This window comes from Parasteatoda tepidariorum, chromosome 1 (genome assembly GCF_043381705.1).
Source record: "Parasteatoda tepidariorum isolate YZ-2023 chromosome 1, CAS_Ptep_4.0, whole genome shotgun sequence".
Classification (NCBI taxonomy): Eukaryota; Metazoa; Arthropoda; class Arachnida; order Araneae; family Theridiidae; genus Parasteatoda; species Parasteatoda tepidariorum.
In genome coordinates, this window is record NC_092204.1 from 86,186,105 (window position 1) to 86,200,916 (window position 14,812).

The following is a 14,812-nucleotide window of genomic DNA, read 5'->3' on the forward strand; positions in this document are numbered from 1 at the left end:
GAATCAAGGCCTGGAAAAAAAACTTTCAAAATTTGTCATATTTTTTCTTAAGTTTCCATTAATAATACCAAATTTGTTATTTTTTAATATTGGTGAAATTTGATTACATTAATGCCCACATTCTCTAAAAGCATTTGTCCTTTAAGCTAAAATAATGTTTTAGATGAATAATTATGTAATAAAATATCACAGGAACGAAAATCCGCAATTTTCAAGCTTTAATCACGTGGCATCGGAAATAAACTTTAGGTGGAAAACGATGAGCATCTTTTTAGCAATTTTACTTGAATTAATTATCTTATACATTTCTCAGGACGGTATCAATACTGTTTTGCTGGATTTACACAAGATCTATTTTATCGTCTTTTCATTCTTTAGAAGATTTTTAAATTAATGATACGACGTAAGCATTATCATTTTGTGAATATATTCTGAAAACTTGTTTGTATTTTACAAATCTGGCAACCTTCATTTTAAAAACATATAAAAAAATGGAATAAAAACAAAACGAAATAAACGTTTGGAAATGGTAATTATGCATTTAAAATCAAAGCAAACACGCAACTTATTTAATTTTTGAACTGTTGTATTCAATTTGTTCTTTTAGGAGGAAGAATGTAAAGATAGTTTAATCCCGAAGAAACTACGAAGTCTGTTGGTTCCTTTTGTATTAAGTTTCCTTAAGGATCGACCGACGGATTATGTAGATTACTGCGCAGATTACTTCAGTAATCTCTCTGAGGAATGCAAAAAACTAAACCAATCAACAAGTAATATAAAATTGTTTTCCTTAAAATTTAAAATCTTTCAAGTGTTTCTTATTCAAGGAATTTATGTAAAAAGCTGAGAGTGAAATACAGAATTAGGTAACTTTTGATCGATGGCAAATTTTGTTTAATGTTTCTGATACCTGTTCACGATGTTCTAAAACGAAATAATAAATTTGTCTGTTAAATTAACAGCAAAATTAAATGTTTTAATATGCTTTAAAAAAGATATGTAAAAAAATATAACAAAATTTTTTTACTGTTTGACCCTAATTTTGGCGCTAATAAATCGCCAAAAATAAGAGGAGCATCCAATCGTAGATTTGTCTTTAATAAATTTGAATTACTTAATGAATTTCTATTGGCGTAAATGCTTTTGAGGTATTGACAAGAAAGAAAAACTATGTAGTTACCTTACCTTATTATTTAAAGGAAAAAATTATTTGAAGGTCAAAATATTCAACAATAGTGCCGTAATTCCTTGAAACACTTTATTCTTCGTCATATCGCCATTTTTAATAACTTATAAGAGAATTATTTCATAATAGAATTTTATTATATTTATTTTTATATTGTTACATTCATTTTTATGTTATTATATTTATTTTTATATTATTATACTTAATTCTATATTATGATATAAATTTTTATAATATTATTATAGTAATAGGTATATATTTATATATTATAATCATCCATTAGAACTTTTATAGTAGAAACATTGAAACTTATTTTTGGTATCTTTTTATCAGTAAATACATTTAAACATTAACGTTAGCATGAAAAATAAAAAATTTAAATGCGTATTTTCAAAAAAAAATTATAAAGTTTGAGATGAAAAGTGATTTTGTATTTTTATTTTTATGTTTGTGCTACTTACAACAAATTTTAAAAACGTCGAAGCAAGTTTGATTGTCTTAAGAAATTTGATAATTGCCTTTTAACTATTCTCAATTTCCACTATTTATCAAACAAGTTTTGATCTTTTTAATCTCAACTTCCTCAATAGTAATTCTCCACTTTTTGATAATGTATTTTTTTCCTTGCTTACATATTAGTTTGTCCCATCTAATGTACATATTGTTTTAAATTCTATTTTTAAAACGATTTTGAAAACATACATTAAGATCACCTTATAAATCTCTGTAATCAACACTGGGTCAAAATCAAGGTTCTCTCTTTCTATGTTATCCTTTTTTCTTTTCTTTAGAAACCTATAAAAAGAACACTTGAGTTAGACTAAAAAATTAAGAACAAAATCGGCTTAATTCCTAGCAGTTAAAGTTTAAGAAGTATAATAAGTCATATCCTTTGATAAATTTTCTTATAATTCATGTTTGTTTTTTTTTAAGAATTTTATTATATTAATCTTCTTGCGTTAGGAACACTTTCCTGAGCAATAAACTTCGAACACAAATCTGCAAGCTCGAAGACTTGTATGCATTGCTATATTTAATTTAGTAACCTAGTCATTATTCACATGTTGCTTTCATAATGTATAATTTCAACTGCTACGCAGAACCCTAGGGTTCCGTTGAAGAGTTAAAGGGGCTCCGTGATGCAGTACTTTTTATAAGCAGTTTTGAAACCACCGATTATATTTAGATCCAACAATTATTGGTTTAATGTTTCAGTATCCTTTAAGAAATTATTTCAAGTAAAATGCCAATAAAATAGGAAGGACATATTTTAAAATAAAATGTAATATTGAATATATTATGAAAAGAAGAAGGATTTATAAAATATTGCATTAGTATTCCCTACCGCGCTTTACAAATCAAAATAAAATAATTAAATTCGTTAATAAAAGATATGTTTCCCAAATAACCATTTTCAAAGATTATAGCACTTCGTTTAAGTTTTTCTTACGAACAATATCATAATTCGTCTTATTTTATTCATTTTCAGCTTATGTATATACTCTAAAAGCAACTTTATAACTGGACTAGATATAGAACGAGGACTGGAAATTTAACTGTTGGACAGAAAACCTGTTTTAAGTTTACTAATGATAAAAAAAAAATCTTCATTCATCTAATTAAAAAATTTTTAAATAGTCTTCTAGAGGTTTTAACTTTCACAATTACTTTAATTTATTTTATTTATGAAGTAATGATTTCGCTGAAAAAGGGATAATCATGTATGGTTCCGTTGCCGAAAAAAGATTGGGAACCGTTGGATTAGCATGTATTGTTCACGTGATTGTTCCAGTATCACCGTATTGATGGCGAATTATATAGTTGGATTTTTAACACGTTAAATGACGCACGCGTTTACAGTGAAATCTCCATCAGGCCACAATTACCGCTGTATGAAGCGTATTCTGCTAAGTACTCCCCAGGGCTAAAGAGAATAGAAGGGCTGGTTCACTCCTAGTGACGTCACTTTGGCGCAAAGCTCGCACTTTTACTTCAAGAACGGAGCGTTTGGCCTTACTAGCTCTAACTAATATTGGATCATTTCTTTTTGCGAGATATTCTAAGACATTTGTTATTTTCTATAATGACTTTCCTCAGTTTTTGCAGTGAATTTACAAGAATTTAAAACTATTATCGAAATGCCAGTTTGCGCGATTGCAACTTGCAAAAATTCTGATATAAAAACAAAAGGAAAAAGTATAATTTTTCGCGTGTTCCCTAAAGTAAATGAACAACTATGTAAAGAATGGATTCCGAAATGACACAGTTAATATAAAACAGCAATACGTTTATTCTGTCGTAAAGAACTTTTATAAAAATTCATTATCTAAATAGAAACCGCCTCGTTACTTCATAAAGAAAGGCAGGTGAAAAGAATTAAAAAATGGATAAAGTCAAAGAAAATTAAAATGTAAATAAAAAGTATAAATAAAATATATAGTATATAGTTGAAATTCTCCTAATTTCATAACATATTTTTTAATGTAGTTATTCTAAATATTTATGATTTTTTTTAAAAATTATATTCTCTTCAATTTAAATATCTATAAATTATATCATCGTAAATTTAAATGTCTATAAACAATTGTAAAATTTCTAATGTCATTATGAACCTAAATTATTATTTTGTTTCAGTAATTAGCGTTTAAGGTTGATGTTTCCTAATGATTAAGTATGAACAAATTGCTATTAACGACATATTTTAAAATCAGGGATTCTAAATTTAACTTAACTTATCGTTATAAAAGAATATGTAGATAAAAAAAGTGTCGATATATGCCTTCATTTTTCTTAATAGTTAAAGTTAAAACTGAACTTTTTAAAATAAAGTATTTATCGTGTCATTTTCACCAACTAGCAAAACATTTTTATAAGTTTAAAATGGTATTTTTTTAATATAATAACCAAGAAAGTTTTTTTTGAACTATGTTTATGAACGGAAATAATGTGTTAATTACGTAAAGTTTGAAGGCTAATAACCAGAAAAAGTCTAACTTATTTTTACAAAGAGAAAGATGCAAAGTTATCATATATTTGCTTGCGATCTCCGAGATCTGTGGACACAGTGACGTCATGAGGAGGGAAATCGTAGCTTCAGCTCTAAGAGCGGAGTGAACTAGCCCTTCTATTCTCTTTAAGCCCTGGTACTCCCGCCGATATTTTAATAATGCGAGGTTTGTTCCCATGGTATCATGTCTCTTTATTTGTGTCCGCTGCTTCGCATCTGTTTCTCATCTCGCCACATAACACGATCAGTTTGAATCTTTGCCGAGTAAAGAAGAGTATAACTTCAAATTTCTACCCTAATTTCTTGAAATTTAGAAAAGAAAAATGGAAAACTTATTTCTTAGTGAGTCAACTAGCAGTGAACAAGAAAGCTTTTAAGAAGATCACAATAATATTCTTAATAAATCATTTTTATATTACTTTTATAAGAATTCAATAGTTTTGTTACTTCCAGTGAAATATATTTTCAAATGCAGACAAATGTCCTTCGCAAGTAGTGAAATAAGCGTTACCCCAATACGAGTGACGCAGTCCGATTAGAAACTTTGCTGTCACCTGAATATGGGTGACGCTGCAGTCAAAGTGTTAAAGGAAAATGTTTCATGTGACAATTGTTCAATATTTATCAGAGATGGAAATAGGGCTTGTTAATTTAAAAATCTTTAATTTTTTTCGGAAAAAATTTTACATTTTTCCAATTCTGAAACTATTCGGTTACAATTGTTATTATTGTTGTTGTGGTTATTATTATTGCTAATATCATTCTTGTTATCATTATTATTATTATTATTAAATATTAATTTAATACAAACCCATAATTTAAGAAGTTTTAGATTACTCTGTTGCTTGAGATGACGATGAATTATAGCCTAATACAACTTCGATTGTTTTAGATGTGTTAATAAATATTGTTGCATGTTCTATAATTTTAGATTACGCTGTAGAACTTGGTGATGGTGGTTTTACTCAGGGTAGAACACCGCCTTTGCAAGAATCAGATGGTTTATCCGCAGATGAGAATGACAAAATACCATGTGTGAAAGAAACAAGTTCTTCGAATCATTCATTAGAGTCTAAAAATCTGCAGAAACCCATAAGGAATGTGATTTACAACAAGGCGGATTTTTCTCCTCAAATCGGAGACCAACCAGAAGTTACAGCACAAACAAATCAAGATCAGAAAGGTTACCTAATTTTGTGAATTTTTTTTTTTTTTTTTTTTTTTTTTTTTTTTTTTTTTTTTTTTTTTTTTTTTNTTTTTTTTTTGTATTTTCGATGTACAATTTGTATTGAGAAGTGATTACAAATCCACTCCTTCAAAAGAAAATTTTGTGAATGTGGAAACTTAAAAATTGAAGTGAAAAAAGTCGACATATTTTGATCGTTCCAAGTGGTTATTATCACGACATACGTTACCAACGAAGAAATGGAAGGAAAAAAAGTAGAAGAAAATAAAGGGGAAAAGTACACAAAACAAAAAAAAACACGATAGCCGAGGGGTACGATGGTGGCAAATTGGGAAAATATTCATTTTTTTGAGGAATGGTGGGGTAGGAATAAACTGAGGCCATTGACAAGGAAATAGACATTCTAAATTAAACAAAATTCCAGAGCATCAGGGTGGAAAGAATTTTGTCATATAAAAATAAAATTGTAAATAAACAAAATTTTGAAACATAATAAAATTTACGCGACTCTAGATTATTGTAAAAAGAGAAATGAGCTGTTCAAATGAGCTATTTCAGCTCAAAGTAAGTCCTACTGTTTGAAATAAAGAGTTCCCTGTTTTTTTGTTGAAAAAAAAATGAATAACGTCACATTAAACTATCAAGGAAATGTAAAACTTAGTCTTTTTTTCCAAATTGTAAGTCTTTTCCATCTAAAAAAATACTGGCACTACCTGAGAGATTTTTAAACCATCCTCTTGTTTATACGATCAAAGCTACAAAAAACGGAAAGATTATTAACCATTTGAGAAGACATTGTACTTCCTTGAATTTTATCTAGAATATCGGCCAGCAAAATATCACTTATAAAAGCGAGACTTTCTAGACTTACTCAACTGCAAATTAATTTGAATTAGGTTTTTTGTAAGACACTTCACTGCTTTTGTAAAAAATGTCTCGAATTTGGTCTCATAACAAATACATACGTCTGTCTAAAAGAAAGTTTTCGAGGCAGAACTATAACCTTAGAATGGAAATTATTTATTAGCACAACACAAATTTTCAGGTTTATGTCCTTAATTTTGGCTTATAAACCTTTGTTAAGTAGAAGGACAGCACGAAAATACACCCAGGATAACAGCGGAATTCGAACCAGCTACCTTAACGCCAGACACAACGCTTAGGCGGATCATACCACTTAGCAAAGAAAGCTTCATTGAATTTTTTTTAAAGGGAGAAAAAACAGCTTACTTTCAAAATAATTTCTTCAAAAAAAATTTATTTTTTTGAAAAAATTATTCTTTTTAAGTTTGTTTCTTCTTTTTTTTCCATTTTTCTCTTAAATAAAAAAATAGCATTTTGTTCTTATTTTCACACCCGATTTTATGTAATAGTTTTCTTTTATATGAATATTCTAATCTATCAATATTCTTATCAATATTCAGTATTCTTAAATCCTCATTGAAAATTGTTAAAAACATGTTAAATTTTTGTTTTCCTTTTTTAGCTAATTATCAACTTTATTCTTAGATGTCATCAAATTTATCAACGAAGATTTAGAATACATTGAAGACAAGAATGATCATTTAATTTTGAATGATAAAATAATTGAAAATGCTTTAGTTCCTCCACGAAAGGATTCATGTGCTGACCTTTCAAATGAGGAATTAGATTCATATGTTCAAGGATACATAACAGAATTAATATCTTCCCAAACTTCCACTTTTAAGCCAGAGTTCTCAAAAAAGCTGCGAAGGCAAGCGAAATGGCAAAACTGGATAGCTGGAAAGCGTAACTGGATAAAAAAGATGACAGATGCCATTAATAGCCCTAACAGTAGCAATTTAGAGGATTCGGATTTTATCGAATATTACCCTCTGTGCGAAGAAGAATCAGAAATGGCAAATACTCCTATTAGTTTGGAACTAGATTCAGATGTTAAAGAAGCTAGACATAAGGATGCCAGTAAGAGGGATGCAAGTACTGATAACTTATTTGACTATAACAGAATCAATTCAGTGATTGACTCTTTCTCTGCGCAGTCTGAACAGTTACTGAATGAACTAAAAACAACCGAATCACTTTTCTGTGAAACACTTCGAAAAGAATTGGGTTATTACTTTAGAAACGAGCTCGATGAATATGGCCAAAGAGATAGGACATGCGATCCAACCATACATTTTCTCTCTCGGAATAAAGATGTGTCTGCAACTGAAACCCCTGACTGTAGCTCTCCAAGTTCCTGCAATTTAGCTCGTGGTCTGAAGGTTCTTTCCGAAGAAGATACGATCGGAAAAGAGCCTAATTGTGAAGTATTGGATGAAAGATATAATGAAGACAATTACAGAGAGAGGAATGAAATTACGTCCATGAAAGCTAATACCAATAAATCAAAGCAAAGTCATTTCTTGAGATACAATCAAAACACGGTGACTGAATTAAATAGACGTTTGAGTAACGTAACAGTTAAAGACATGCCAAATCGAAATCAAAGATGTCGTAATGGAGCTGAGGAATTTTCAGAAAAATATCCATTCAAAAACTACGCCATTGAACAAGAAGGTAACGAAAATATGGATCAAAGAGTAAAACGGAAGCGATCCTCGGATAACTCTTCACGGGAAAATTTAAGATCACTCCTTAACACACAAAGATTTGCTCAACCAGTTCAGCATATTCGCCCAACAACCTCTTTGCCCACTCGTTTTGTTCGCCCTCTTAGACACACGCAACCAAAACATCCGAGCGTTGCCGCAGTGAGACCAACATTATTGTCATTAATTGGAGAACAAGGCGACGTACCTCCTCGAATGTTGTGGCAGCGACACTCTGAGAGAACTGCAGCAAATACAAGAGGGCATCATATGGTAGCTACATCAGTGCAATTAAATAGAAATAATATGGAAAACGATTCTGAATCTAGTTTTTCGAGTCACGGTAGTCAAACGTTCGAATCGCTTAATCCTCTAAATGAAACAGCTGCAAGATTTAATGGAGAAGAGGAAAATCAAACAAAAACTCTTATACGTGATACTGAAGAAACAGAAGATGAGGATAGATGTACCCCGGGTACAAATGAAGAGAAATTTGATTTAAAAGCGGAGAATTGCAAGTTAGAACTGGAATCGAGTAATAACAACGAACTGGTGATTCTTGTTTCAGTAGAGAACAACAATGATTTAGAAATTGTTACCGATGCTAATGAAGAACCAAAAAATCCCACTTTGGAATCTGTCTTAAATCATGAAGATATTTCTTCAATAGGAAAAGATTCCGAATCTACTTATGCTGACGAAAAGGTAGAGAGTGGCGAAATTTTGTTAAACGGCTGTGTATTTTTTAGCACAAAAAGTGATTTTATGTTAGAAAATGCTAATTTAAATATTGAGACAGAAAATGAAAATTTTAAAATAGAGACCAACATTGTAGAACCGTCGAATGAAACGATGAACAGCAGTACAACCTCTGAACAAAATAAGTCAATTGGCAAAAATAATGATCATGAAATAAGGGAAATTAGATTCAATCTCAATGCTAAAAACAGCAAGATAAAAGTGCAACCAGAAAATGGTAATAGAATAATAATTACCATCTCTGCAAATGATAGCAATGATTTAGAGGTAAATGGCGATTTTTCTGAAATACCAGTACGTCACAATCAGAGAAATAGATTGGAAAATGCCGAAATTATTTCCCCTAAAAATATCGTTGTTGATGGGGAAAATATAAACGGTGGACATAAAGAGAAAAACCCAGTACAGGGTCGTATAACTTTTACCACAAGAAGCAAACTTCTGTTCGAAAACGTAAACTTTCACGCCAGCATAAATGATCAATTGCTAGAAAGAAATGTTGTCCATGAAAGAAATGAAACTCTGTCGTATTCTACAGTTCGTCAAGAAGAGGCATTCAATAACTTGGATGAAGCAGAAAAATCTTTAGTAGAATCAATTTCAGGTTTTTGCGGTAAAGAAAGTCATTTGTCGAACACAGAATGTAAAGACAGTGATCAAAATGGAAAAGTAAAAAGTCTGAAAACGGATATTGATGATCCAAAAATCGCAGAAGGCGATCCATTTAAGAGGGAAATTATTACTGCTACCATCGCCAAGCAAAATATGGAACCTGGACTGACATCAGCTGGTGGTGACTTCGTGGAGGCACCATTGCCAGTTGATTCTAACTCAGAGAACGTTTCTAGAAATGGCACTTCTGATAGTGTCACCTCTCATGCTGATTCTTCATTGAGCAAAGAAAGATTCTCAGCAGAAGACGTCAAAAACGCTGTTATTAAGGCCTTTGAAGAGCAAAGTAAAGCCAATGAATCTGATGATTTTGATTATTTTTTTGATACTGATACTTCTGATTCGAATTCTAGTGAGATGTCTGATGACAGTTACTCTGAAGAAAACAGCGATTGTTAATATTATTTTGGTGAACAATACGGATTCTTCAAAAGTTGTATTTGTTTATTTACTTTTCGCTTCTTTCTAAGATTAAACTATCTATCCTAAATTATTTTATAATATTCAGAAAAGCTTTTTATTTATTGGATTTTATTCTTAAATAATTAGGTAGCCTATTCTTAACGGTTACGTTTATTATGTTATTATGTTTTCCGTTTATTATGTTATTAAAAACTTATTTTTAAGAAGTCTTTTTAAAGAAAATGCTAGTAATAATTTCAATAATTTCGATTCCCGTTTAAAGGAATTGTTATGATAATTTCGGCACTGTATTATTTGTACTAAATTCATAGAAATAAAATTTAAAAAAAAACAATTTCAAGTTAATTCAGTTATTTACAAAGTTAATATACAGCTGAAAAAACTGATAAGTTTCTATCTAAAACAAATAAAACATCACTAAAATACAAATCCTAGTCATCTATCTATTGCAGTCCATTATTCCCTTAAAATTTCTTAGATAGCAAATTTAAATAAAAATTTTCTTGAGAATTTAAATGATGTTATGATAATAACAAAATTTTAATGTTGTTATGATAATAAGAAAATTTTAATGATGTTATGATAATAACAGTATTTTAATGATATTATCATTTAAATGATAATTTCATACTTTACAGAAATACATTTGTATTTGTGTACTTAGAAACGGCACGTATTAAAATCTTGCCAAGACCTTAATTGAGTGTTTTGATGCAATCCAATTTTTTTTCTCGCCTTTACATGCTATATGAGTAATATAAAGCTTCACAAAAACAATTTTAAGTAATAAATATATTAATGAATATTAATATATTTATTACTATATTTTAAGTAATAAATATATTAATAAATATTAATATATTTATTACTATATTTTAAGTAATAAATATATTGCTGGCGTACATTTTTATAGAAGACATTTCTATCCAATTTATTATTTTCATCCATTCAGTTAGTATATAATTCATTTTGCATTTTTTTGTAGATTTGCCGGTGCTTGACCATTTAAGTAAAAATATCGATGCATTTATTAGCTCGCGTCACACCCTTAGTATTTGTGTACTAAGGGTGTGACGATTAAACTATGCTAAGCGACTATTAAACGGCGACTATTAAAACCATGCTAAGACTCCGTTCAAGATTTGACCCAGTTGAAACAAAAAAAATTCTTAATACGTTAAGTACAAACCATGTGGAAATTACAAAGCTATACAAAAAACAATTTCGAGAAAAAAATATTACTGGCGTGTGTGGAATTTATTTTTTATCCCGTAACTCAATATTTCTTTGTAGACGTGGCCCTATTCATACGAACTACTTCATTTAAGTAAGACTATCGATGTATCGATTTAACTTGAAGTTAAATTTAACACTAAAATAATCCTTACACTGAGACAGTTTAATTTCCATTTCTGCTTCTTTTAAGTATTAATTATGAGAAGTTTCACTCTAAAACTATTTAAATTAGGCCATAGGAATGACGTTCATAGTTGCTTTTTCAGAACAGGCATTAATTCTGCAGCAAAGAACTGTTCTCTCTAACACCAGAAGCCGAATTAATGTCGAAAGTGACACTAAAAACAGCAAACAGCTTCCTTGTAATTTTGTTATGCTACCAGTATCTTATAGGTTCCAGAAATTGCAATCGACATTTCTCAGCATGGAATGATGACTTTAGCTTAAATTAAAATTGCTTTTCACAGCTGCTGATCACTTCGACTGCTGTGTTTCCATTTTGTTGTCAGAATCTCTAAATCTGAATAAATTATGTTAACTAGTACATCTTTTTTTTTTTAAATCGGGGTATGTTTAAGCACTAGATGAACACTTCACAATTTTATTTTAAAATGTGTTTTCGGTATTTATCCATTATTTCGCCGGCACAGGTAAATTCAGCTCCTTTATTTATGTTCATTTTTTAATCGAAATAAATTTAAAAAGAATTTTACTTTTTTGTTTATCACTGGCCACTGCTTATGTAAAATGGAGTTTTCATATTTTGAGCATTGTTTTTAAGCAGTTTGTTTATTTAACTATCAAACAATTGTGTTAAGCCAAATCTGACTAGGCCTAATTTTACTCAATAGCTATATTAGGTACCTATATTAGGTATGTCATAGCTATATTAGGTATGTTAAGTACCAGTAACTTAATACCACAATATCAGTCTTAACTATTACCACTGTTGTCACTTGTGTCGTAAATTGTTCAACGGATTTTGATGAACCTTCTCCGAAACGAAATAGAAAGAGTTAGAACTTGCAATCAATATTCCATCCACTTTCTGGCTTGCTAGCTCCCTCAAATCTGTACTAGAACTCCATGCCTGATGACAATCCAATTTTCAATTGTTTTCTTACTACTACAACTAGAACTTATATCGCAACTTTATTGTCAATCAAACTAGCTAGAATGTTTAAATTTCCAAAGGAGCTCTGTGTCTGTTACAAATATATTATTATTCACTTAGCTACGAAGCACTACGAGCAAAATGTATTGTTAAAAGGAATTTATCGTTTATCCCACTAGCTATAGTGTGCTCAGATTTTAGATAGATTGTTTAACTGTATAATAATATATGCTTAGCCTTTTTCTGACCATTACTAGCAGAAATTAAGTCCATATTATCCACACAAAAATTTGAGGAAGATCTATACATATTAACACTTAAAATTACTTTAACATACTTATTACAAGAAGATCTATACATATTAACACTCAAAACTACCTTAACATACTTATCACAAAATATTAGTTTAGAACCAAAATTCATACTCGAAGCTGGTACTTCATAATATCTAAATTAATAGTAATAAAATGCCGTTAAAGTCAATATCATAGTGAAGCATATGTAAAATCAGATCTGGTGCCAATCAGATCTGGTGCAAAATTTCATTTCAATTTAACACGATTTAGGGTTGTTAACCAGAATTTACAGAAATTTGTAGCTCACTAACTTCAAAATGTACTTTGGCATAATAATAGCACAAATATTACAATGACTTGATTATTTTTATTTTGTTAATTTATCTTTTCACAGCAAACAAGATAAAAATAATAGTTTACCTAGTAGTTTTTTTTTGCATCAATCACTGGATAATAAACCAATAATTTTTCATGAAGCTATTTATATGTCTACTTTTTTTTTGCTCCATTATTATTTATTTCTAGTCTTATCTCCATAATTTTTTTTAAAAATAATCTTAACTTTGGGCAGCATGTCAAAAGGTTAGGGGAAAAATTAAATCTCAAACAAATTTAGATGGGGTAAACTAACCAGTGAAGGAACACTTAAGCTTTGCTAGCCTTTTAAAAAATCATATTAATTTCAAAATTCGTAATTTTAGTTAAATGACAGTGTCAACATATTTGTTACTAATTGCAAATTATGTAAAAAAATTGTAGAGAACTTACATAATATTGTTTTAAAGTTTTGGAGGTTCAAATAACAAGTAGTAAGAAGACCAAGTGAAGGAACAGCTCTTACCAGTGAATGAACACCCAGTAAAGGAACACTTAATTTTGGTTATTTTTTAATGCTCTTTATGAATTTATAAGCCATACAAATATTTAAAAACAAGCCTATTCTTGAAATTATAACATATAAATACTTGGAAAATGTTAACTTTTTTTTGTAATCATGAATTGAAAATTAAAGTGTCAACATATTAACACATACTGTTCATTCACTGGGAAATCTATGCCCAGTAAAGGAACATGCCTGTTCCGTCACTGGTTAGAGGTTGTTTTTCGTATTTTTAACATACTTTTGATGCGGAACATCACTAAAGGTACAAGAAAATTTAAGTTTATCTTTTATTCTCATTAACTTAGAAAAAAACCCAGTAAAGGAACACTAGTTCCTTCACTGGTTTTTCATCGATTGGTGATCCAGCGAATAAACACCCCCTTATCTCAGTACTTTATTATGCTATGATGCTTAAAAAAAAAAAACGTAACTTCAATAACTATATTTTGAATTCTCTTTTTCACAGTGAGAAAAATAAAACTATTACATGCAATTAATTCCACTTCAAACATATAAATACAAACACTCACCTTATAATTTTTTCAAAGAAACAAGGTGTTGCAGAGATAATAACAAATTCAAAAATTTTTCCAGAGAAGTCTATTTGACCAGGTAATCCAAAACATTGCTAGATGACTTCCTATTGTTTGGCAGCAAGCTATTGTTACCTATCAATCTACAGAAAAACTTTCAAATTCTTATTTTTAATCAATATATATGAAGTGTTGCTTCACTGGGTAGTGTTCCTTCACTGGTTAGTTTACCCTAGAACAATAGTACAAATTTTGTTTAAGGAAGCAGGCACTGAAGTTCAAACAATGTCATTTCTTCATAGCGGTGCGACATCATTATTAAATTACTTCGCAATAATTACGAAAAATAACAATGTTTTCATTAAAATGTATAATATTTGTATGAAACTAACTAGAAAAATAAATAGAAAAAGTTTGCAAAAAAATAATATTTTAACGTAAAAAGGATATTTTAATTTAAAGAACAATAGGAAAAGAGATATTAATTGATAAAATTTAATTTTTCTCAAGACTGATTTCAGTGCCCAGGACTGAAGAGTGGCACCCAAGCTGGTGCCATAGTCAAATACCGTAATCAAATGGCATAGTTTGGTGTCATAGGTAGGTGGGGTAGACTATATTTGAGGGTGCCCCTTGATTCTCGCCAAATTGTGATCGCGGTTGATCAAAAAGCTGGGCGATGTTGAGACCCAATCGTAATTTCGATTGGTTTAGATTTTAGCGTTATTTTTGTTCAACGGTATATGTAATTTCAGAGATCCGTTAGTTCTTAGATACTGGCTATAAGGTTACTTTTGTTTCTGGTCAATAAGATCGAAGGAATGTGGGCAGTCATAAAAAGGGACTTTAACAAAAAAATGTCACCAGCAGTAGTCCGGTACCACAGACGCCATTTTCGATTCGTATTTCACCGAATTTATGTGGCGATGGAGGTACACAGATTC

General features: G+C 29.9%; 1 protein-coding gene across 1 annotated transcript; it reads left to right on the top strand.

Annotated features, from left to right (window-relative positions):
* Positions 1–454: 454 nt before the first annotated feature.
* On the top strand, positions 455–10,137 carry LOC107445622 (uncharacterized). Its single transcript, XM_016060053.3, has 4 exons — positions 455–529; positions 608–770; positions 5,125–5,376; positions 6,889–10,137. Exons 1-4 carry the CDS (start codon positions 527–529, stop codon positions 9,780–9,782), a joined length of 3,312 nt encoding a protein of 1,103 aa, XP_015915539.2. The 5' UTR covers positions 455–526; the 3' UTR covers positions 9,783–10,137.
* Positions 10,138–14,812: the final 4,675 nt, after the last annotated feature.

Bases quoted from the DNA above. Each gene is read 5' to 3' on its own strand.
- LOC107445622 (XM_016060053.3), top strand. The intron at 771-5,124 runs GTAATATAAAAT...CTATAATTTTAG, and splicing joins AAAACTAAACCAATCAACAA to ATTACGCTGTAGAACTTGGT. The intron at 5,377-6,888 runs GTTACCTAATTT...CTTTATTCTTAG, and splicing joins AACAAATCAAGATCAGAAAG to ATGTCATCAAATTTATCAAC.